This window comes from Anolis sagrei, chromosome 1, assembly GCF_037176765.1.
Source record: "Anolis sagrei isolate rAnoSag1 chromosome 1, rAnoSag1.mat, whole genome shotgun sequence".
Lineage (NCBI taxonomy): Eukaryota > Metazoa > Chordata > Lepidosauria > Squamata > Dactyloidae > Anolis > Anolis sagrei.
The window spans coordinates 125,144,597-125,169,653 of NC_090021.1; the positions used below are offsets into that span (position 1 = coordinate 125,144,597).

At 39.2% G+C, this 25,057-nt stretch overlaps 1 protein-coding gene across 1 annotated transcript in view; it reads left to right on the top strand.

The window, feature by feature from the left end:
* Window positions 1-6,472: 6,472 nt before the first annotated feature.
* The window catches only part of MCPH1 (microcephalin 1), a 114,355-nt gene continuing 95,770 nt past the window's right edge, over window positions 6,473-25,057 (top strand). The window contains exons 1-8 of the mRNA XM_060788506.2: window positions 6,473-6,553; window positions 10,145-10,236; window positions 14,095-14,213; window positions 17,994-18,078; window positions 19,028-19,142; window positions 21,263-21,403; window positions 22,388-22,483; window positions 23,853-24,845. Coding sequence (XP_060644489.2) covers window positions 6,535-6,553; window positions 10,145-10,236; window positions 14,095-14,213; window positions 17,994-18,078; window positions 19,028-19,142; window positions 21,263-21,403; window positions 22,388-22,483; window positions 23,853-24,845 — 1,660 coding nt within the window. The 5' untranslated portion in view covers window positions 6,473-6,534. The remainder of the gene's footprint in view (window positions 6,554-10,144; window positions 10,237-14,094; window positions 14,214-17,993; window positions 18,079-19,027; window positions 19,143-21,262; window positions 21,404-22,387; window positions 22,484-23,852; window positions 24,846-25,057) is intronic.

Consider the following 25,057-nt stretch of genomic DNA (forward strand, 5'->3'; position numbering starts at 1 on the left):
CTCATAGGATGAAAGTGCAATAAATTAATTCATAAAGCTGGGACTCTAAAGCTATTTCCCATGCTAAATGTAGAGCCGTAAATATGCATGTAGTGACATCTGGGGAAGTGGCTGAAAACTCAGCTGTCATGTAAACCAGATTCTATTACACTGGGAGCCTTTCAAAGATCTTTACAGTGGCACAATTTCACTGAAGGCCAAAATATAGATGATTAAATATCACTAAGGGAAGCAATTAGGCATATGCACAACTCAGATGCAAAAAAAAAGGTGACCCTTGTCTTTCATCAAGATAATTTCACTCTCCTCTTGTTGCTGCTGTGCATCCAGTTCTGACAGTTTAACGTTCACGTTCTCCTTGTCCTGGGGACAGGTGTCCTGCTTCCCTGTAGAGCAGTGGTTCTCAACCTGTGGGTCCCCAGGTGTTTTGACTTACAACTCCCAGAAATCCCAGCCGGTTTACCAGATGTAAGGATTTCTGGGAGTTGAAGGCAAAAACATCTGGGGACCCACAGGTTGAGAACCACTGCTCTAGACTAAAGCTCCCAGCATTCCTCATCACTGGCTATGCTAAAGGTGTGTGTGTCTTGGTAAAGGTTTTCCCCTGATATTAAGTCCAGTCATGTCCAACTCTGGGGTGTGGTGCTCATCTCCATTTCTAAGCCGAAGAGCTGGCGTTGTCCGTAGACACCTCCAAGGTCATGTGGCCAGCATGACTGTATGGTGCCCATGTCTGTCTACATTACAGAATTAATGCAGTTCGACATCACTGTGTCTGTCATGGTTCAATGAAACAGAATCATGGGAGCTGCCATTTGGGGAGGCACACTTTGGAAAAGAAGGATTTTTCACGATGTTTCCACACTACACTTTCCATGATTCCATAGCATTGAGCTATGACAGGAAAGGTGGTGTTCAATTGTATTATGTTTGCACTATAGAAAAAATACAGAGTGCTAAGACTACTGGAACTGAAGTCCAACAAGATCTAAGGCTTCCCTGCCCTACCCAAATGTTATTCTTTCTCATTCTTCACAAATGTAAAAACATGGAGAATTATTTTGACTCTTGGGGGAATGCTATGCCAAAGAGGTGTATTCTTACAGTGCGATCTAACAGTATTAGGGCTATGACACTCTCCCATTATCAACAATCCAAGTACTAAAAAATGAAATAAAATAAAGCTGCAGCCGAAAGATATTATTTGTTAAATGATAGGGCAGCAAGAGAAAAGAAAACTGGAGCACTAAATCCAAAGAAGTATAACTATCATGTGTCCTCCTCCTCCTCCCGCCCCCACAACCATTGCAATTGAAGAGTCACATATAGTTGCCCCAAACTGATCATACCTTGAATTCTAGCCTTTAAACATCCCTATTTTACATTCCACCGTATTACTTAAGTCCGTATCAGAATGACCCAGAGGAAAATGAATAGAAGTGTAAGGTTGCCCGATTCATGCTTTGCAAGCTTTTCTTACCTCTTTAAGGTGATTTATGAGATGAGTAAAGAATACTCGTAATAAACATCAGTGATTGTTACAGATACATAGCACATGGGCCCATATCATACTAACAGCCACTCATGGAAATATTGAAATAAAAGCCCTTTTCCTCTCTAACAGTAAAGCAAATGAAGTAGCTATTTCTCATTTGAATTGTGTTGTTTTATAAAATTAGACTTTAAAAGCCAAGGGATTTCTCACTGATATGCAACATTCATGCGAGGAAATGGGAAGCATAAAGTAGGATACTACACTACAGGCGGTCCTCATATATAAATCAGTTACATACTTCTGGCAAAACTAGAATGGAATTGTAGATCTTTTTTAGCACAAAGTAAATCTCTGCAATTCTTGCCTTGTGGCGCCATCTATTGTTTATGTAGGTACATTCCACACTTGGCCATAAATGATGCTTGCAGCAACTGGAAGAGAGGCATTTGTGAAAACAGGCCACTTACTATCTGTCTCTTGTCTCACTTTACATAAACCAAGCATGAGCCCATTACATTTTAATTTTACTGAAGTTTTCCATTTCAGATAGGAATGTTGTTGTAGTTGTTGTTGATGCAAATTTGAGTAATTTTTTTCAAAAATAAACAGAAACAAAATGCTTTCTCTCATTTACATGACACAATTCAATAGGAACAGCTGCTTCCAGCATGGGGAAAAAACCATACTGTATTTAGTTCTTGTGGGTTTTTTCGGGCTATATGGCCATGTTCTAGAGGCATTTCTCCTGACGTTTCGCCTGCATCTATGGCAAGCATCCTCAGAGGTAGAGGTCTGTTGCAATTAGGACAATGGGTTTATATATCTGTGGAATGGCTGGGGTGGGGCAAGGGGCTCTTCCCTGCTGCAATTAGGTGTGAATGTTTAGCTAATCACCTTCATTAGCATTTGAAGGCCTGCCTGAACCTGGGAAAATCTGTTGCTGGGAGGTGTTAATCTGTGCCTGGTTTCTTCCTCTCTGTTGTTTAGCTGTTATAATTTTAGAGTTCTTTAATACTGGTAGCCAGATTTTGTTCATTTTCATGGTCTCTTCCTTTCTGTTGAAATTGTCCACATGCTTGTGGATTTCAATGGCTTCTCTGTGTAGTCTGACATGGTGGTTGTTGGTGTGGTCCAGCATTTCTGTGTTTTCAAATAATATGCTGTGTCCAGGCTGGTTCATCAGGGAAGAGCTCCTTGCCCCACCCCAGCCATTCCACAGATATATAAACCCATTGTCCTAATTGCAACAGACCTCTACCTCTGAGGATGCTTGCCATAGATGCAGGCGAAACGTCAGGAGAAATGCCTCTAGAACATGGCCATATAGCCCGAAAAAACCCACAAGAACTGAGTGATTCCGGCCATGAAAGCCTTCGACAATACATACTGTATTTGCTTGCCATATAGGTGTTAAAGATGGGGAGCCTCTCGAGAAAACAAAGTGGCAATCCTAATAATTGGAAACTGTTAGAGTGAAAGACAGACTTTAAGAGCTCAAAGGACCTTAACTTATGAATCTGTCTGTTTTTTGGTTTTTGTCAGTAGTTGAATGGGCCTTAAGAAGCTTTGCTAACAACAAGGCAGCAGGAGATGACAGGATTCCAGCTGAACTGTTTAAAATCTTGAAAGATGATGCAGTCAAGGTGATGCATGCCAGCAAATACGCCAGCAAATATGGAAAACACAAGAATGGCCATCAGACTGGAAAAATCAACTTATATCCCCATACCAAAAAAAGGAAATGCTACAGACTGCTCAAACTTCCATACAGTGGCACTTATTTCTCATGCCAGTAAGATAATGCTCAAGATCCTGCAAGGAAAACTCCAGCAATACATGGAGCGAGAGTTGCCAGATGTACAAGCTGGGTTTAGAAAAGGCAGAGGAACAAGAGACCAATTTGCCAATATCCACTGGATAATGGAGAAAGGCAGGGAGATTCAGAAAAACGTCTATTTCTGTTCCATTGACTATTCTAAAGCCCTTGACTGTGTGGATCAGAATAAATTGTGGCAAGTTCTTGGTGGTATGGGCGTACCAAATCACCTTGTCTCTTTCCTGAAAAATCTGTATAAGGACCAAGTAGCAACAGTAAGAACTGACCATGGAATAACAGACTGGTTCAAGAGTGGGAAAGGTGTACGGCAGGGTGGTATACTCTCACCCAACCTATTCAACTTGTATGCAGAACACATCATGCGATGTGTGGGGCTTGACGAATGCAAGGCTGGGGTAAAAATTGCTGGAAAAAACATTAACAACCTTAGATATGCAGATGATACCACTTTGATGGCCGAAAGCGAGGAGGGGCTGAGGAGCTTTCTAATCAAGGTGAAAGAAGAAAGTGCAAAAGCTGGGTTGCAGTTAAACATTAAAAAACCCAAGATTATGGCAACAAGGATGATTGATAACTGGAAAATAGAGGGAGAAAACGAGGAGGCAGTGGCAGACTTTGTATTTCTAGGTGCAAAGAATACTGCAGATGCAGACTGCAGCCAGGAAATCAGGAGACGCTTACTTCTTGGGAGGCGAGCAATGTCCAATCTCGATAAAATAGTGGAGAGTAGAAACAGCACACTGGCAATGAAGATCCGCATAGTTAAAGCAATGGTATTCCCCATAGTAACCTACGGATGTAAGAGCTGGACCATAGGGAAGGCTGAGCGAAAGAAGATAGATGCTTTTGAACTGTGGTGTTGGAGGAAAGTTCTGAGAGTGCCTTGGACCACCAGAAGATCCAAGCAGTCCATACTTCAGGAAATAAAGCCCGACTGCTCATTGGAGGGAAGGATACTAGAGGCAAAGATGAAGTACTTTGGCCACATAATGAGAAGACAGGAAAGCTTATAGAAGACAATGATGCTCGGGAAAATTGAAAGAAAAAGGAAGAGGGGCCAACCAAGGGCAAGATGGATGGATGGCATTCTTGAAGTGACTTGCTTGGCCTTGAAGGGGCTAGGGGTGGTGACGGCCGACAGGGAGCTCTGGCGTGGGCTGGTCCATGAGGTCACAAAGAGTCAGAAGCGACTGAATGAATGAACACCAACAGTAGTCAAATTTTCAATCTTGGTAGATTCTTTTGAGGGAAAACACCATGCATCCCTATTAGTCAACCATCAATTAAATGGGTCTACAACAGATTGAACTACCCAACAAGACATCTTGGGTAATTCAATCTGGAGTAGACTCATTGAATCAGTTGTTGACTATTGAGTTGGAACATAGTGTGGAAACTGCTTGAAAAAGAAGGTCCAAAACGCTGTAGCTGTTGACCTTCCTGTTGAAATGGTCCGCTGCCAATCTGACATCTCTATTTAGAAAGGGGTTATAATTTATGTGACAAACGAGTTTCAAATGGGGTTGCATTTTAATATGTTTTTACCTTTTTACTATGTTTAGTTCAGTTTTTAAATACTTTTCTCAGGGATACTCAGTGTATCCCAATGAGTTTTTTGAGGAGCGTTAATCTCAAAAATGCCCCATTTCCACAAAATTTGTTCTAGCCAGGCTTTTACTCACTCTTGGTGCCGTGTACAAATTTACCTCATGTTAATAACCCCATCCACCTCACTTTCTTTCTTCATGATCCTTCTTCTTCTTACCTTGAACTAACTGCACAAGCCTACATTCCATTGAAAGAATTGACGGCTTTGTATTTAATATGTACAGAGAGTCCTGGAGTTACAAGCATCCAATTTACAAAAACCTCATAGTTAAGAACCGAGATGAGAAAGTGAGAGTAATCTACTAGTAGGAAGGGAAATTCACTCCTGAAAGAGCTATCATGAGAGAAAGTTATTATTATTATTATTGTTGTTGTTGTCTGCTCTGATGCTTTATCACCAATCCTTGTTTCCATAACAAGCCATTTTTTTTTCAAAATTGAATGCAAACCCTGGAGGGCAAGAATCAAAAGGCAAACGTATATCGCAAGATGAAGAAAGAAATTGAGATTTTCTTTAAGAGGTGGGCACAGTGAAGTGATGGGGTGAGGCAAGAGAAAAGAAAGAAGTGAACTGGATTATATGGCAGTATGGACTCATATAATCCATTTCAAAGCAGATAATCTGGTTTGATAACCTGGATTATATGGCAGATTATATGACAGTGTAGAAGGGGCTATAGATGGGGCCTGAGGCCTCATCTATGGCCTGATCTACACTCCCTTATCATCTAGGTTATTTGTTTTGAACTGGATTATATAGCAGCATAGACTCATATAATCCAGTTCAAAGCAGATAACCTGGATTCAGATATGGCATTGTAGATCATGCCTACGTAAAGGTTGTCCTCTAACATTAAGTCCAGTCATGTCAGACTCTGGGGGTTGGTGCTCATCTCAATTTCTAAGGTGAAGAGCCAGTGTTGTCCATAGATACCTCCAAGGTTATGTGGCCAGCATGACTGCATGGAGCGCTGTTACCTTCCCACTGGAGCGGTACCTATTGATCTACTCAATATTGATGTGAGGAGAAGAAGAAAAAAATGGGGAGAGTAAAAAAGAAAAGGTGGGAGAAAAAGAAGAAAAAGGATGTGAGAAGGAGGGGAAAATGGAAATAGAAGGAAAAGGATAGAACCTCTATGAAGATACCCGGGAGTCAAAACATCAAACCACTATTTTCCTTATTTTTTCTTCTTCTTTTCTCAATTTCCTATTTTGTCTTTAGGACACACCATTTTCTTTCTATGTGTGTGTGTGTATCTTCGTTTATAGTTCTCTCCTACTTTTTCTATATTTTCTTAATTGCTTTCAATTGTTTTTATGAAAAATTCTCAATAAAGATTATTCTTTTAAAAAACAGGAAGGGTCCTGAGGCTGTGAGGAATGGTGGGAGTTGAAGTCCAAAACTCCTAGATGGCCCAAGTTGGCCCAGGCCTGAAACAGAGATCGGAATGGTCCTTGGCTGTAGCTCTATGGTTTTTCTCTCGGCGAGAGCGGAACAGGAAGAGGATAGGGGAAGGAAGCCGTCGCTCGGGGACGAGCACGTGACCGGAAGCCGCGTGTTTAAACGCTGGCGCGCGGCGGCCGTCACCTTGCTATGGAGTCCCTGCTGGCAGGTATCCTCGAGGGAAGGCTAGGGCAGGGAAGAGAAGGGAAGGGAAGGGAGGAGGAGGAGGAGGAGGGTTCCATCTCGCCCAGTCCTTCCCAGGCCGGATTCCATCCAGAGCTCACCAGGAAATAGTTGAGAAATAGCCCTGATTATATGCAGGCCACATGCCAATCCCTTATTGAATTCACACCTTGGGCTTCCTCACCCAGGACTCTCCAAGGAATGAAAACAAGGGGAAACTTCCAAACATTGGTCCCAGTCCCCTCACGTAGAGTGATGCTGATTCAATATCTTTCCCAGCTTTCGAATTTCAAAATTCAGTCATTCTTAGAGGGCATAGAGTTGGAAGAGATCTCATAGGCCATCCAGTCCAACCCCCTGCCAAAAAACAGGAAAATTACATTCAAAGCACTCCCGACGGATGGCCAATCAAGCCTCCAAAGAAGGAGCGTCCACCACTCCAGGTTAGGTCAGCTCTCACAATCAAGAAGTTTTTCCTAATGTTCAGGTGGAATCTCCTTTCCTGTAGTTTGAACCTTTGCTCCTAGTCCCAGTCTCCAGGGCAGCAGAAAACAAGCCTGCTCCCTCCTCCCTATGAGTTCCCCTCACATATTTATTCATGGCCATCAGGTCTCCTCTTGGAGCCCCCGGTGGCACAGTAGGTTAAACCCCTGTGCGGCAGGATTGAAGACCGACAGGTCCCAGGTTCGAATCCAGGGAGAGGCGGATGAGCTCCCTCTATCAGCTCCAGCTCCTCATGCGGGGACATGAGAGAAGCCTCCCACAAGGATGATAAAAACATCAAATCATCTGGGCGTCCCCTGGACACCTTTATTGTAAAACTCATTCATTCCTTGGAATACCCTTCCAGTGGCTTACAAGTAATATGGATTTAGTTATTTATCATGTCAGCAAATTGAGGATACAGTTATATATAGAAAAACCACAAACAGAGTTAGAAACTTGGCATTATACTACATTTCCTTTGACCAGAAGCTGGCCACTTGGAGTGCCTCTGGTGTCACTATGAGAAGGTCCTCCATTGTACATGTGGCAGAGCTCAGACCGCATTGTAGTAAGTGGTCTGTGGCTTGCTCTTCTCTGCACTCGCATGTTGTGGACTTAACTTTGTAGCCCCAGTTCTTAAGGTTAGCTCTGCATCTCGTGGTGCCAGAGCATAGCCTGTTCAGCACCTTCCAAGTTGCTCAGTCTTCTGTGTGCCCAGGGGAAGTCTCACATCTGGTATCAGCTACTGATTGGCGCAGTGGGTTAAAGCCCTGTGCCGGCAGGACTTAAGACCAACAGGTCGCAGGTTCGAATCCGGGGAGAGGCGGATGAGCTCCCTCTATCAGCTCCAGCTCCTCGTGCGGGGACATGAGAGCCTCCCACAAGGATGATAAAAACATCAAAATCATCCGGGCGTCCCCTGGGCAACGTCCCTGCAGACTGTCAATTCTCTCACAACAGGATGCTCCTGAAACGACCCAAAAAAAAAAGCCACTGATTGAGGTTCCAGGTTTTAACCTACCACTTTTGGACTCTCACTAACTGAGGTGTTCTGCAAGTATCTCTGTAGATATTAGGAAGCTGTTTCTTAATTTAAGATGTTGACATGCTGGTTGATATCCATACAGAGGATGGGCCAGAGATGTCAATGCCTTTGTCCTTTCATTACAGGCTGCTACTTCCTGGTGGATATCAGGTGGTGCAATAATAATAATAATAATAATAATAATAATAACTTTATTTCTAACCTGCTCTCTCCCCCAAGGAACTTAGGGCTGCTTCCAAACAAAGGCAGACATTCAATGCATCATACAATATTAAACAACATCTTAAATGTGAAGACATTTGCCCTTGTGCTTTGCTACTCTGCTGCGAAATATGCATGTCCAGTGTGGAATACCTTTTACCATGGTAAAACAGTGGATGTGACTCTTAATTAGAAATGTTGCATTATCACAGGGTGTCTGCATCCTATGCTGCTGGAGAAATACTATTTAGCTGGTATAATTTTAGTCTGTTGTGCCTATAAGAAGCAACTTGTAGTAATATGGGTACAATGTAGTAATAATAGACAACATTTAATTGTAAATAGATGTATACTTATGACAACTTACCAAAATCAGAAGAAGTCAGAATCTTTCCAGCAGGGCCCTGTTGATAAAAGGCCCTGAAGAAGAGTAATTCCAGATGGAACATCAATGCCTTGTATTTTCCATATGCAGTATGTTTGTATCCTTCCTAGACTGCGCTTAATGGCTACTTCTGTATTTGTTGAGTTCAAAGTTCATTCAAGCAGCATAAATACCGCACAGATATCAAATCTTATCTGCCCAGCTCAGTTCTTGGATGAGAGACCACCAATGAAGGCTCTGTTTCAGAGGAAAAAATATGCTAAACCACCTTTGAGTATTCATTCTCTTCTTTTAAAAGAAACCTGTGACAGGCAAGCTGAAGGCACAGACATACACATGGGCCCATTCATCTCTGCATTATCAGAAGGAATAAAAGTAGACATAAAAACAATGGGAAATGGAAAGATCAATACTTTACACACATTATAGTTATATTTTTTCAGCAATAGTACATTGCAGTTTCAATAGAGTGCTCTAGATCATTTTAAAATAATGTAATTACAGCATACAGCTAACTTATAATTACTCATTTTGTATTTGATACCTGCATTGCTACTGCATTGTCTTTTAGAGGAAGTCTAACATATTGCCTTGGTTCCCTATATGACACACAAAAACTTTGCCGTCTGTAAAATGGGCATCATAGTGGCATTCATTGCAGTTGTTCAGATGCAAAATGAACACAAGGAAAGCCTTACACTGCAGGGACATAATGTCTTTCTTTGCTTCACAACCACTTCATCAAAAAATTGAACCTTTCTACAGCTGTAAACTTTGTAAAAGAATACAGTGTTGTTACTAAGAGTACTGCAAGCAGAATTAGAAAGGAAAGTTTGGATATCTGGTTGTGAAAGGAATTCAGGCTTATATTTTAAATACTATATTTTCCCTTAAACTGCTGTGCTTAAAATAGAAAAATGCTGCTTAGTTGCCTTACATTGATCCTATAACCTTTCCATGACAGAAATGACTCTGTATGACACTAGGTAACAGCTGGTCACTTTAAAATTGGAGTCTAAGGCCCCTTTCACACTGCCCCTATATCCCAGGATCTGATCCCAGATTATATTCTTATCCCACCTTAACTGGCAGTGGAGACTCATATTTAAAGCAGATTATCTGGGATCAGATCCTGGGATATAGGGTAGTGTGGAAGGATCCTAAAGTACAATACACTTACTGGCTGTCATGGAGGTACAGGTTGGCTGTTAAGGTAAATTTTAAGGAATTTTAAGCAGCAGTCTTTCAGATATGTGTATGTGCATCATCTTAGACATGTTAGTTTAGGTATTGAAAAGCAGCATTTCTGAAACGAGAAGGCATCCCTGAACACAGAGATGGTTTAACTAATGTAAACAAACCATAACATAGACATGATTGCAAATTTGACAGTCTAACTCTAAAGTGAATATTAACCTTCCTCTCCCACCATGTAAATTTATCTTTTCTTTGTTACTTAGGTGTAACAGCATATGTTGAAGTATGGTCCTCCAGCAGAACAGAAAACTATTCACAAGCTTTCACCCAACAACTTCTTGAAATGGGGGCAAAAGTAAGTAATATTTTGCAAAGGAGGCTCATTGATTTATTTTAAACTGCAGTTTGCTTGCATTCTAATTCTGGCTTCACAGTTTTATCGCAAAGCATCTTGGGTTTTGGACCATCAATGATTCAGGTTTTATGCAAAAATCTAGGAATCAATGCATTCTCATCAGATAATATGTCTTGTACCAAGTAGATATTTTTATTGTCACTGCAATTTTGTCAGTCTGTTTGGAATAGCTTCCAGAATACCTATCATTCAGAGATGGAATCAGAAATGTTTTTTCTTTTCCTAGAAATACCAAATTTTGATTTGTTGGTTTCAATATTTCATATTTTCTATCTCTTTGTTTTCAATACTGCTGTCCTCAGGGATTGTCCCATCTATAATCCAAACTTCCTTTTTCTCAATAACTATTATATCTGGCTTTTTGAAAACTAATGGTTTATGAGTATGGACAACAACTTGTTATCATTTATGGGCTTTTCTAGCCCATAAATCAGTATGTATATAAATGCACGAAGCCATTTTTTGTGAAGTTTTTAGCATGACTCCTAATACTGACTATAACTTGGTAAGTACAATATTTTAATGTAATTTCACTTAAGTTTCTCTGTTTTCATATTATTTTGTTCATCTCTTCATTTCTTTTCTTGCCATTTTCTAAATTGAAAAGTCTTCTCATTCTTGCTAAAGCATCATCCATACAGATGTTCAATGATAATATAACATTGGGTATTCATTAATATTTAGTGGAAAATATAGAATGAGTTTCAACTGTTTTTTAAACAATCATTCAGTGAATTCCATGCCCTCTTTCAGTTTCATTGCTGCTGAGATGGAAAGGGGTTCATCTCAGCTGTGAAATAAAGGGCAGTTGCTCATTGTCTCCAGAGATCTCATGTCAAGATCATTCAACATGTAGAAGAGAAGACAGTATCACTCCCCAAGGCTTTGTATTCAGAACAGCTGCCTTGGTGATTAGAATTCAGCCAAAATATACAAAAGGAAACATTCCTGCTGAGGAGCATGCACAGGTTGTGAATCCTATCTATTTGTGAAATCCAAATGTGATTATACTGTTGCAGCCATTATTATGCAGCAATCTAATCACTATATTAAGCAACTTTAAAAATTACTCTTAAACTTTTTGAAATATCAGAAGATTGTTCCCCTCCCCTTCAAATCCTTTATTTTATGGGTGAACTGTAACTCCCAGATGCCAAGTTCAATAACCCCCATATCCTGTCAGTATACAAAGTTATTGTTTGGTCTTTGTGCCAATTGTGATCCAGATCTATCGTTGACTGGGTTCAGTGCTCTCTGGATAAGGGTGAACTACACTCCGATAATCCAAGGTCAACTCTCTTCAAACCCCGGAAGTATGCACACTTGGCCATGTTGGGGCTGTATGTCAAGTTTGTATCCAGATCCATCACTTGCTGGGTTCGGTGTTCTCTGAATACAGGTGAACTATAACTTCTGATGCCAAGGTCAATCACCCCAAAGTCCACCAGTGTGCAAAGTTGGTAGTGTTGGGTCTGTGTGCCAGGTTTGGTCCAGATCTGTCATTGATGGGGTTCAGAGTGCTCTTAGATTGCATGTGAACTATACATCCCAGTCCCTACAACTCCTATAAATCATGGTGAATTCTCCCCAAGCTTCACTAGCATAGGAAAGAGTAGGAAAGGGTTAAACAAGAGGCAGTGGGTGGGGTCATGCAAATCCCACACCAATGGAAAGAGAAAGAGAGACTCTGGGATGTGGTACTCACTATGACCTTTTAAAATGTTTTTTATTGTAGTGGTATCCATCTAATCTAGGGGTCTTCAAACTAAGGTCCGAGGGCTAGATATGGCCCTCCAAGGTAATTTTCCTGGCCCTTGCTCAGGGTCAGCCAAAGTCTGAAATGACCTGAAAGCACACAACAACAATCCTATCTCATCAACCAAAAGCAGCCCCACACTTCCCATTGAAATACTAATAAGTTTATATTTGTTAAAATTGTTCTTCATTTGAATTATTGTATTGTTTTTAAGTGTTTTTGCACTACAAACAAGGTATGTACAGTGTGCATAGGAATTCATTCGTGTGTTTTTTTCACATTATAATCCGGTCCTCCAACAGTTTGAGGGACTGTGCCTTGGCCCTCTGTTTAAAAAGTTTGAAGACCCCTAATCTAATCCATCGGATTATATATGGATTATATACATCCATAAACCATTACATTTTTGCCCCTTCTTCCCCTCCCCCCTCTCTCCAACTTTACAACAAAGCATTTTTAAAGTGCGGCCAGTCCAGGATTCTGTCCATTTTTCCTTTATCTGATCATTAGCTTTCCCTTCATCAACCCATTTCACATATCTTAACCAGTTCTCTTTAATTCTTTGTATTTTTATAGACCATGGTATATCTTGTTGCATTATTTCCATAATATCCAATTGTACTTGTTCATAAGTATATTCATTCCATCTGTCCATTGTCCATTTTTTCTTATCCCTTCATCCCAATGCTATCACAGCATGGGCAGCTTTAATCATCGCCATCAAAGTTTGTTGGTCTTCTTTCTTCAGCGTTTGTAGGCCCAACGTTCCAATTTCCAACAGTCCCGGCCCAATATACAAATTTACCTTGAATAGACCATTTATTTGTTCTAAAACCCTCTTCCAGAATCTCTGCACTTCCTCACATCCCCACCACATATGTGTAAACCATCCCTTCTCCTCTTTACAATGCCATTGTACTCACTATGTCCTTGGAGGGAGGGTTTTGCTGGCTCCTCAGCAATGTGAGTTACAGCTCTTTGTGGAGGTGGGAGGCTGTCTGCAAGTGGACACCTCTGTCACATAAACACATGCACATTTTTACTTTTATTATGTGTATAGATTATAGATTATTATTAGACTTCATAGTTTAGGGAGTCAATGTTAAGTAATTCTTTTAAAAATATTTTCTCACTTTTCAACCCCCCCAAAAAACATATTAATATTAAACAAAAATATGATTACTTTAGGGCATGGGTTTCAAAGTCATTTTTACCAAGGACCACATCATGCTTATAGTTTCCTTCAGAGGGCTTGTTGTAATTGTAAGATTATATAAATGTAACTATGTTGCCCTGTCATTGAAAGCTTCACGAACGACATAAAATGACATGGTGGACAAGATTCAGCTCGTGGGGCTTGTGTTTGACACATGTGCTTTAAGATGATATGGCTCAGCTTCTATTGTACAGTTACCATTTCCATCAACTTTCATCTTAATCACTTGTCTGTTGTCAGTTGGGTATTTTATTTCCTGGTTGCAACCTACTTAGGCCTTTCCTCTCATGGCTGTAGGCCTTTCAGGGTTCAAGAGTAGAAGAGGATGGAAGGCATGTCCAACAGGTCAGCTGATGAGGAATGACATTAAGATGTTACAGTATCTGCCTGTATGCTGCTCACTTCTTCCTCTGAGGAATGCAGGCATTGATTGCATTGACCCTGCAAATCTGTGACTAGAAACATTGCAAGACCCAAAAGACTTTAGATATGTGGGATCTGAGCAGCCAAAAGACCTAGATTTTAAGGCATTTTCCCAAATAGTGGTTCTATTTAAGTCATTTATATAAATGAAGAAATAAGATAATAGGGTTGATTATTTTAGACAATGTTACTAATAAGATATCAATGAACTTGAAGATTTCTATCGGACTGTGTACAACTTGCTGAGGAATAATAATAATTGTAACATTACTTTGAAAGCTGCAAATATTTTGACAGAGGGGTAAACATGTATTATTTGTCAGTATATCCAATGAACTTAATTTTGAGAAAGAGTTTCTAGGTAACCTCTTAAAAGTCTTTGTGTTCTTTCCTTTATGTTTAGGTTTCCAAGCATTTCAACAAGCAAGTGACTCATGTGGTATTTAAAGATGGACTCTCATCTACATGGAATAGAGCACAAAAGGCTGGGATTAAATTGGTGTCAGTACTTTGGGTTGAAAAGTAAGTCTTAATACATTCTTGAATTGTGCCAGAAAGGATCATGTTGAAAGATGATGGTGCCATCAACATGAATATTTTATATTTGAATAAAATAATTACAAGCAAGAACAGCTGGCCACAATTATGTCATATTCCAAACTGAGTATCCCAAAGGAGGCTTACACTGTGGAGAGCACGTAATTCAAAGGTAGAACATATGCTTTGCAAGTGACATGTCCTAAATACAATTTTCATTATATTGCTTTTAAAAGTATACTTAGACAGTATGGCTGCATGACACATCAGAGACCTGCTGTCTGTTAGTTACAGTGATGGACATAATTGGGAAGATAGAAGGAAACCGTGGTCTGCCGTAGTGTAACAACAATGAACGAAAAGACAAACCAGATATTTAAAGAAATATGTAAGTGATAACAAATAGAATTCAATTAATTCTGAACAAACTGCCCACACAACTGATAAATGAATCAATATTAAGTACATTTTATACCTGTTCAGGAGATTAATTTTGATCATCATGGGGACTGGTGAACATGTGTGCCACTTTCACAATAAAATAGCTGATCTCTTTTAATTTGTTTTATATTGTACTCTGTTACAAATTATAGTAATGCAAATTGATAATATTTTGCCAATTAGCAAAATGATAACTGTGACACTGATGAAGAAGTCTTCATTATCACAGTGTTTGTAGAGATTGACAATGTGTTCATATAGAAAATGACAGTTGGCTGGCCTGTACTATCTTTCCAAAATATTTAAACTTTGAAATTTTATCTCATGGCACAGTATTTTAATGACAAATGCATTTTCACCCCCATTATAGAAAGAAATGCCAAATACTGAGGATATTACTATAATTTGTGTGCTTTACAACTGTGATCACTAGGTGTCACTAAAATCATGCAGTCAATCTAAAGAGAACATTTAGTGTTGATATTTGTTGTGGAACTCCTATCGTGCATTGACATCTGAGATGTTTGAACATGCACTCTCAGTACTCAAAGGGCAGTGTCTAAGATTGTCACACATTCATCAGTATCCTAGAAATTGTATTTCAGGTCTGTGTAACCAAATATTTCACGGTGGAATGTGCTGTTTCTCAGTGTTCGAGCTAGCTAGTCATGCTCTTTTCTAATAAAGGTTTGAATGCCCCAAAATTGTCAGCATGGGTGGCTGAGATAATAGCATAAAACAAACTTTTTCCCATGAAATAATCTTTGCATTGAACCCACAGAAAGCAAAGGTGCAATTATCTCAATCACCCATGTGAACAATTTTCGGGTATTAGAACCTTATCAGGTTGTGTGTAAGATGTGTATATTAACATCTATGAATTTGAGTCTCATTTGCAAATAAAAGTATTCCATTTTTTATTTTTAAAAAGCTGAAATCCAAAACACTTCTGGTCCTAAACCAAATATTTTAACTAAGGGACCCTCAGCTTGTATCCTTCATTTTGTTTTCTATCCATTTATCCATCCCTCCACCCTCTTCTTCCAATAGCTATGGAACCTAAATGGATTTAATCTATGGTAATCTGATTTAGGAGGTTTCTACCTACTTAATGTATGTTTGTTTTCTACAAATACATTTTTCTGCTTTCTGAAACTTTGCATTCTCCCAAGCTTGCTAATATTCCTTCTTTCTCAGTATACTTATTTTTACTGTACAGTAATTACAGTTTACGACTTGAGTTTGCTTTTACTATATACAGACAGTGCTTTGGTTCAATATGCCAGTCAGCAATTTTTCCTTCTAGGATAGTGGTCCCATGCTAGTTGGGTTATTCTCAGTGTCATAAAAAAAATTTTCTGTTCACATGTCTTTTCCCCCCTGAGTTTGTTGACTGCTCTGGCATCTTGACTGCATTCCCCTAGGGCAGTGGTTTTCAACCTGTAGGTCCCCAGATGTTTTGGCCTTCAACTCCCAGAAATCCTAACAGCCGGTAAACTGTAGGCCAAAACACTTGGGGGCCCACAGGTTGAGAAACACTGCCCTAAGGAATGAATTTGCTAGTAGGATGTATGATGATTAATAACAAATCATCTCCAAGAAAGGTTAGCCTCCAGTGTCATGTTTCTCATTAAGATATGTTAGAAGAAATGGAAAGGAACTTAAAGTGGAGGTACCTGGATCAATGTTCATCCCTTAGTAACTGTGGCCAATTTCTAAAAGAAAGACACGAAGACAGACCGACCCTTGTGTCCAATAAGGTCAAAGTTAGCTGTAGAAGAGAAGTATAGTACCTGGAACATATACTTTTTTCCGTGTCAAGGGCGACTTGAAGAACTGCAAGTTGCTTCTGGTGTAGAACACATACTGAAAAACACTATTTTAATACAACACAATAAAGCTAGCATTAGAGAACTTTTAGATCAAATGCTAGAAATGAAGTGTTTGGGTCTTGTTTCAGACAAAATTCAGTTTACAAAATTGAGGCTTGTTCCTAAAAATTATACATTAAAAACATCTTGATTTTATGTCAAGCCTACCTAGGTGTGTTTAGGAAATAGTAAAGTCATCTAATGTACAGTGAATCCTTGGTATTCCCGGGTTCCAGGACCACCATCCCCACTCCCAGAAGGTCAAAAATGTGCATGTTCAAGTAGAAACATATAAGCCTCATCTTGCATTTGCAGTCTCATTAAAGGACTTCTGTTCCTTGTGAGAGATTGAGAATGTGAAGCTATATGTCCTGATGAAAAATAGTTTTATGGCAGGAATTGAGGTGCAGGAAAGCTCTGCCAGTTTCCCATTTTGCTTTAAGAAAGAACCCTTTCTGCCTCAAAGGCAGAATTGGACAGCTGGTATGTTCCTCACCATGAATCCATATGCATAATATTGTGTACATTTGAATCCACAGTGAATTCAGTCCATGGTGAGCCCACAGATATGGCAGGGCCCACTGTATTATGACATTATGTGCAAACATTTTTTTTTACGTTTTTATATAAGGCATGGCGGGCTATTTACAAAGCAGAATTCATAGAGAAGTAGCCACGACCAGGAAAGAATCATCGGTTTCATTGCTATTAAGTTTATTTGCTTTCTTTTACATTTTACCACATGCATTTTTCTCCCAAAAGCTGTTTTGGTTGTTTTACTCGATTGTGCATGTCATAGAGGGTTGTGATTTCTTGGCAGGCATATGGAATACTCCCTTTAATGTTTGGAAGAAGTTGCTATAAGCATCTGGATAATTCTGTATGCTTGAGTTTTCAGGGTTGGGGAAATGAGCCAGAGCTCTATCAAATTTAGAACTGGCTTGGTATATGCTACTAAAATTTTGATCCTTTCACAAAAAAGTGGGGGCATGAAGGCCTTTGCTTCTCAGAATGTAAAACAAAGTGATTGACCTGAATGACATTTAAGACTTGCCAGAAGGGCTTTGCTTGGATTCTGGCTGCCAGCAAAACTCAGGAATGTGACCTTTGTCCTTAAAGATTCTCCGTTCCTTTCCTATCTTGAGTCTAAATTACTAGCTCTTTACAGTTTTGTGCTCTATCTTAATTCAGATGAATCAAAATAGAAACTGTGGCATTTCAAATGTGACTTTTACAAGCAAACAAGTGGCTTATTTGATAACCTTCCGTTTTTGTGCAAGATATGCTCCATAGCAATTTTGGATATTGTAGGAAAAACAGATGAGAACTGATCTGAAGATAGTTAACTTCAACTATCCAAATGAGCAGGAGTAGTTTACTATATCAATTTGTTCTCAAGAACAGCAATAAATCCAACAGAACCACTGCATTTAATAACTTTTTTTCTCTTCAGATGCCGAGAAACTGGAAATCGCATTGATGAGTCACTATACCCAGCCAAAAATAGTAATGAAGGATTACCTCCATTTATTAAAAAGGTGTGAATGTCACTTGAAATTTGTTGTTTCTTCTTGGTCTTTAGTGTAGTCTAATTTGTTATTACAAATCTGTATGTATTCATCTCAAGATCCTCTGTAAACAGATCCCGACCTATGTATTAGAGATCTCCATCCAACTCCTTTTGGAACTAGGAATTTTACAGATGCAACCCAAATACTAGGAACATGTAGTACAAACACCAGGTTCTTGTTGGTATTTTTAACCACAGCATAACCAGAGAATCACTTGCTGAATGGTAGAGTAAGCACACATATAATGAATTCATTGGGTCTGTTTTGGTTGAGACTTGAAATATCATTCCATTCAAAATGTGTAAGCACAATTAGGTATGGTAAAACATACCCTTTATTCCTGTTGGTTTTTCCAAATTGATGTCCTTTCTCCTATCTTTGGAAAGTTTGGTAAGTTTCCCTGTTTCTGAACAATTGTACACCATGCTGGTTTCTTATAGTGCTGCTTACCCATCTTTCTGAAAATGAGGAATGATTGCCTTTCAAGAATTTAAAATTGCTTGCCAGCAGAAGCCCTTTAAAATAGGCCAAGCTGTCAGAATTGCAGCCTTATTCAACAGGCTGCTTTGAGCTATTGGAAGTGAAGTTCGACCCACTTAAAATGGAGATCCATCACACTCCTTTTCCCTTAGCTGAAGAAAGGAAGTATATGGAAAACAATTGTGGAGAAGACTGAAAGACATCTGTTTATTTCTCCAGATTATAAAATGAATTGATGGTTTAACACTTTGTGTTTATATGTTTTCTGATTGACTTTATTTACTAAATTTTCAAAATTCAAAATTGGAAATTAACAAATATATGTCCCCCTGCTTTTTGTGGAGCTTTTATAAATCGAAATCTGTTTGTTAGGTCATGTGCCAAAAGTGGATTGTTATTGCAAGATATATGAATCAATGTCATAATTTTTTTTCAGCACAAATGCATGCAACCCAAAGATTTTACTGAAAAATCTCCTCAAAATGATCGGAAACTACAAAAAAGGTTGGAAATTATGGCTAAAGAATTAGCAGTACAAAAAGCAACAATAGGCAAGTACATGATTTGTTCACATTGTTAATTTTTGAAACCATTCACACAAAAATGGTAAGGATAGAATTAAGATACTGTTCTGCAATTGTGTTTCCAAACTAATATCGGTAAGTGTAAACATCTGTGAAATTTGTAAAAAGAGATAACTGTGGATAGATAAAAGGAAGAGAGGCAAAAGAACTTTCTTCAGTCTTCGGTTTCGTTTCATTGATTGATTCCTTCTGGATGGAGGAGTTCAAAAGAATGAAAAGAGAGCACTTATCTTTTCCTGTGCAGATATTTCCCAAATCCTTCTTGGTAAGGACCTCCCCTCTGTTCCCACAGTTCAATAGAGGGGTAGATTAAGGATCAAACAGTTCTTTTATTCCCTTTGGTTGGGCCAGGAGAATGATCAGTAAAATGAGTTCCTGATCTCCTGAGGATTCTCTCTGGAGGCAGCAAAAAGTGCATCGCCACGACCCATGAGAAGAACCTCCTTTGAACCTCTCACCCCTCCAATATAGTTTTGAGTCAGAACAAAACACCCTTCTATCCTAACCTCTGACCCCTCCCCAATTTAGGCTTCTTGTCTTTTCATGAGGAACATACTGGAGTGCTATTGAATTTGAAGCTGTATGTACTCCTAAGGTTTCTTAAAATTGGTTGCATTTAAGTGCAGTGTTTAATAATATGAGTGACATCACAGTTGAACAGAACAGGACATCATCCAAAATATGAACTTTGGCAAACCACAGTTCACAAGCAGAAGTGCCATCCACTTGTAATTTTTGGTCCATTTTGTGGCCAGATTTATGTGATATGTCTCCCAAACATTGCTCTGTGGGGGATATTGGGTATCGGTGTTTCTCTGAGAATGTTCTAGAGCAGGGGTTCTCAACCTAGGACCATTGAGAAAAATGAGACTTTTGGGGGGTCAGAAGTACAATATCTTTAAAAACTCCACAGCTTTGAGGTAAAGCCAAATTATTTTTCATAGCATTTTCTATTTCATATTTTGTAGAGTCGGGTTTCAGTTGTGTGAATTAGTTACTCAGCCTAATGGTCAGAGGCAGTCTTTGGTTATCCCTCAGAGCAATAGAACCATATATAAAAAAAGCTTGTTTCTAGTCATCACAAAGGTTACATTGATTGAGAATTACTTAAAGTAAAAAACTTTCATTTAATTTCTATAAATTAAAACAAATATAATAAAGCTTGTTCTATTAAAAAAACAACCTGTTTAAAAAACTGCTTTGCCACCAGGAGGATGCGGGGGGCCACAGGGAGAAAACAAGGCTGAAAGGGGGCCACGGTTCAAAAATGGTTGGGAAGCATTGGTCTAGATCACCCCTCTTCAACCTGTGGCCCTCCAGGTGTTTGGGATTCCAACTCCCAGAAGTAGCCTTTGGCAGCTTGTCCAATGGTCAGGATTTCTGGAAGCTGAAGTCCAAAACACCTCGTTGGCCACAGATTATGTAGGCCTGGTTCCAAAGAACAGTGGAATTGGTTGGTTGAAACTATGAACAGAAGGTGCCGATAAAGTTCAACAGAAGAGGTCAATTGTTAGGGCCTACATAGGGTTGCAACTGCAGCCCCTTTTTTATTTTTTACCTTTTAGATTTCCTACAAAAAAATTAATGAAATGTCCCCTTGAAAAAGATCTTACGTTCCCTTTAGGCATGGTGGTAGCTGTTCCAAAACAATTTTGGGGGGAGGGGCCCAGAAGAGGCCCTTTTTCATGCATAGAATGAACTGTTATGTCAGCATCCAATTTACTTCCAAGTAGAAAAATGCCTTTCCTGGGCCTAAAATAACCCACATAGGGCCAAAATCACAGTGGCATTGTCTTCCTAAGCATCATGCCTTTGAGTGGCCCCACTCCCTTTCCCCTCCCAGCCTTCACAGAATATGGAAGTATGGCCTGAATTGTTGTCCTCCCCTCTATTGCGGGTATAATGCAGAGTGCCCTCAGGAAAACCGGTAAGAATGGCTGCCTCTTCAGGCCACCCAAACTCCTCTGAAGGTTGCACATGGCCTGCGGGCTGTATGTTATGCAAGTCTACCTTAAGTAATCTCAGGAGCAAATGTGTCTGTTGTTGATATACAGAATAGAGAATTTAAAGTAATCTGTATTTTGCAGAAATTGATACACCAGTTTTAATATTTGAAGAAAATGGGTCGTTAGCCTACAGCCCCGCAAGTAAAATCAGGTATCAGTGCAGTGCAATGGAGAAAAGAATAAAGGACATGAAGGAGAAACGGGAAAACATGTCCCTTACAGGTATGTTGAAAAATGTAGTTTGTAATTTGCAAAATAGTTGAAATACTTTTCCTTTTTATTGCTGACAGTTTCTTAGCATTGCCACCACCAGATATTCCTTTCCAAATATCTGGTTTTAGTGGTGAACAGTATGCTGTAATACAATGTTCAATGTCAGAATTGAGAAATACAGCTGAGTATCACCAGCAAAAAAGATTGATATTGAAAACCATACAAAGTGTAAGGTTGCCTAAAAATAATTTATTTAAAAAACAGCAACAGAACCCTGCGGAACTCTAACCTAAAGGGGGGAAAATACATGACCCCCAGGTACCACATTAAATGATTGGTCTGAGAAATAATATGTGACCCCAATGAAAACTAAGCCCTAGGTCATGACATAAATACAACAAAAGAGCATGAACAACTGTGGAAAGACTGCAGTGAGATCAAGGACTGACCATAAGCATTTTGATTTGGCCTTACTAAGATAGCCTGTGATTTCCATAAGAGCTGTCCGTAGGGCAGTATGTTCCAAAACTTTCTAGAAGAAAGGCTACCGTAAGACAGGATGATAATGAAGAATTGGAGAAGCAGTAGCACTTGGAACTAGCTGAAAGCAACAGAGCAATAATAAGAGAAGGAAAAATGGCAGGGACAACAAATATTAAGAAGAGGAGGAAGAGGACCAGGAAAGTGAGCAGATGAATTCAAAGACATTATCATTTTGGATAGTTTGTCTGACAAGGCAGAGAGGAAAGTAGGAAATATAGAAGAAAGATGCAGTTTGTACATTAAATAATAAAGTTTTGAGCCCAAATCAACTCATATCAGCATATTAGTTTAACTTGCAGTTCATCCATCCAATTTCAACATGTAAAAGTCCAATATCTTCTGGAGATCCCCGGATTCATCACATATTATTTAAAAGCGAAAACTGATTTTGTCTTTTTGTATTACTTAATAAATAAAGGTTAATATTTCATCCTTTCTCCCATTTCCCAGCTTCACAGATGTCTCAGGTGTCTTATCCCAGTTCAGTTCCAACAATGCAAGAACAGAGTCCTCTTTCTACCAGTGCAACTTGTGAATTGTCATCAGGTAAATATACATATATATTTTACATCCCAAGCTTAATATTTTGAAACATAAATATTAAACAATAAGTATTTAAATTTAATATCTGAAGTGAAATCTACCATATGTGACATCATAGATGATTTTGGAATATGCCATAAACTACGGCACAGCTGAAGGAAGTGGAATGTGAACCTTCTTGTCACATTCCACCTTTGCTGGTAATTTCAGTTCAAGAGCATATTCTTCATCACATGCAAAACAAGTTAATATAACAGAAAATCAGATACTTCTAGATCCCATTAAAATATATACTGTTTAACTGCTTAAATGCATGTGAGTTCAGTGAAACTTAGATATAGCTGTGTTTTCCTGGATATTTAATTGCAAACAGTTGCTGCATACATGTAAAATGTTCATCAAAACTGAAGTCATTGCAGCCAACATCCCACATAGACCTACCAGCCCTATGAGAAGTGACTTAAAGAGCTGGGCATGTTTAGCCTGCAGAAGAGAAGACTGAGAGGAAACATTATGGCCATGTATAAAAATGTGAGGGGAAGTCATACGGAGGAGGGAGCAAGCTTGTTTTCTGCTACCCCAGAGACTAGGAAGCAGAGCAATGGCTTCAAATTGCAGGAAAGGAGATTCTACCTGAACCTTAGGAAGAACTTCCCGACTGTGAGAGCTGTTCAGCAGTGGAACTCTCTGACGTGGAGAGTGGTGGGGGCTCCTTCTTTGGAGGCTTTTAAACAGAGGCTGGATGGCCATCTGTTGAGGCTGCTTTTAATGCAATTTTCCTGCTTCTTGGCAGGTTTTGGACTGGAAGGCCCACGAGATCTCTTCCAACTCTATGATTCTTTGACCTTGTTTCTCTGTTGGGAAGGGGGCACATTTATTCTGTTACTATTGAGAGCTATATAGATTCTTTTTCACCATGTGTGCCTGTGGGATACTGAGTTATGGTGAAAAAGCATTGTACAGATAATTGTGGTTGCTTGTGGATTGCTTAATTGTGGTCACTTGCAAAGCCAGTCTTTACTAAAGACATACTCACAGCCATCCCTTTTTACTTTTTGGAGGAGAGCTAATTAACTGTTGTTTAATGGATGAATGCAAAGCCCCAGCAACCATTGTGCAAGTCTGAGATCCATTTTATTTATGCTTGCATAAGATTGTACCACATTGGGAAATGTATAGAATCTTGCTCTGTATTTCTGTTTAGTACAGTGTTGTTCACTGTATTAAAACCAACTTGACCCCTACTCTAGTAATAATTGATACATCATTGAAAAGTGTTGTCTTTAATTTTATGTCATTTTTAAGTGATTAAGTTACTGGTGGTTTTTTTGGATTTGAATTGCTGTTTTTGTGTCTGTTTGGGTTTTTTTAGGAGAAAGCAGTGACATTTTAAACCCAGGTTTAGCCGATGCATTGGAAAATATTGATACAAAGGGTCCTGTGAAAGAGTCAAATGAATTACTGTGTGAAGTTGACAGTATTTCCACTTCTGCATTATGGAATTCTCCGTTATCTGCAGATGACTTCAAACGTACAAGCCGAGAACAACCCAATGGAAAACGTTTGAAAAAAAAACTAATTCTCCCAAACAGCTTGGAAGATGAGTGGCTTGTTGAAAAGGCAAGATGTGAAATTACCTCTACACAAAAACACAGTGGGAGGAATGATTGCTTTAGAATACTAATTGGAAATCACCTTTCTCAGCCAAATAATTTGGATTATAGTGTTTCTTCAGAGGGTACAACCCATTTGAAAGATACAGAAGAGACCAGCAGGAACCACTTAAATTCAGAAATCAATGTGCCTTCCACTAATCCAATTCTTTCTCCAATAGTAACTGGTTGTTCTTCAAAAGAACAAAAGAAATCCAGAAGGAGATCAAGTCTTAGACGGAGCGCCACAGTTTTACCTAAGAGAGATTCCCACAATGACTTTTTGCAGGCATTGCTTAGTCCTGTTCAGACCACCAAAGACCAAGACACTTCTTTTGAAGATTATTTTTCACCATCTAACTTTAATAAGGCTAAAGTAAGGTTGAGCCTTCCTTTTTCACGCCTGCAGGAATCACAGAGTCCTGATGAAACGGTTTGCAAATACAGTCCATCAAAAAGTGAACCAGAGGGAATCTTAAAAGAGCCTAGTAAAATCAGTGCAACTCATAGCAGAAAGAGAAAAAGAGTGACTGAAATTAATGAGGGTGTGTCAAGTAGAGACTGCGTGCTACCTATAACGCCTAGGAATAAAGAATGTTCAACTCTAAATTATATGTCAGAGAACGAAAAAGGAGACACAAGTGAAACAGACTCTCTTTTGAATCTCAGCATTCAAGAAAAAAATTCTGTAAATAGATGTTTTCCCCAAACTGGTAAGTTGCTGCTGGAAGATAACACTGAGCTACTTGAAGACATTTGAAAGACAGGCATTCTAAAGTATAGTTAGGAATGACAAGATATCCAATATATTGTTTCTGAGACCAAGATAAGAAATTTTCATACACAATTGGATAGTAGCAGGCTTTTAAATGCTCACTATTCCATAAATGTATTTCTAACCTAATTGAGTGTTCAATGAATATTC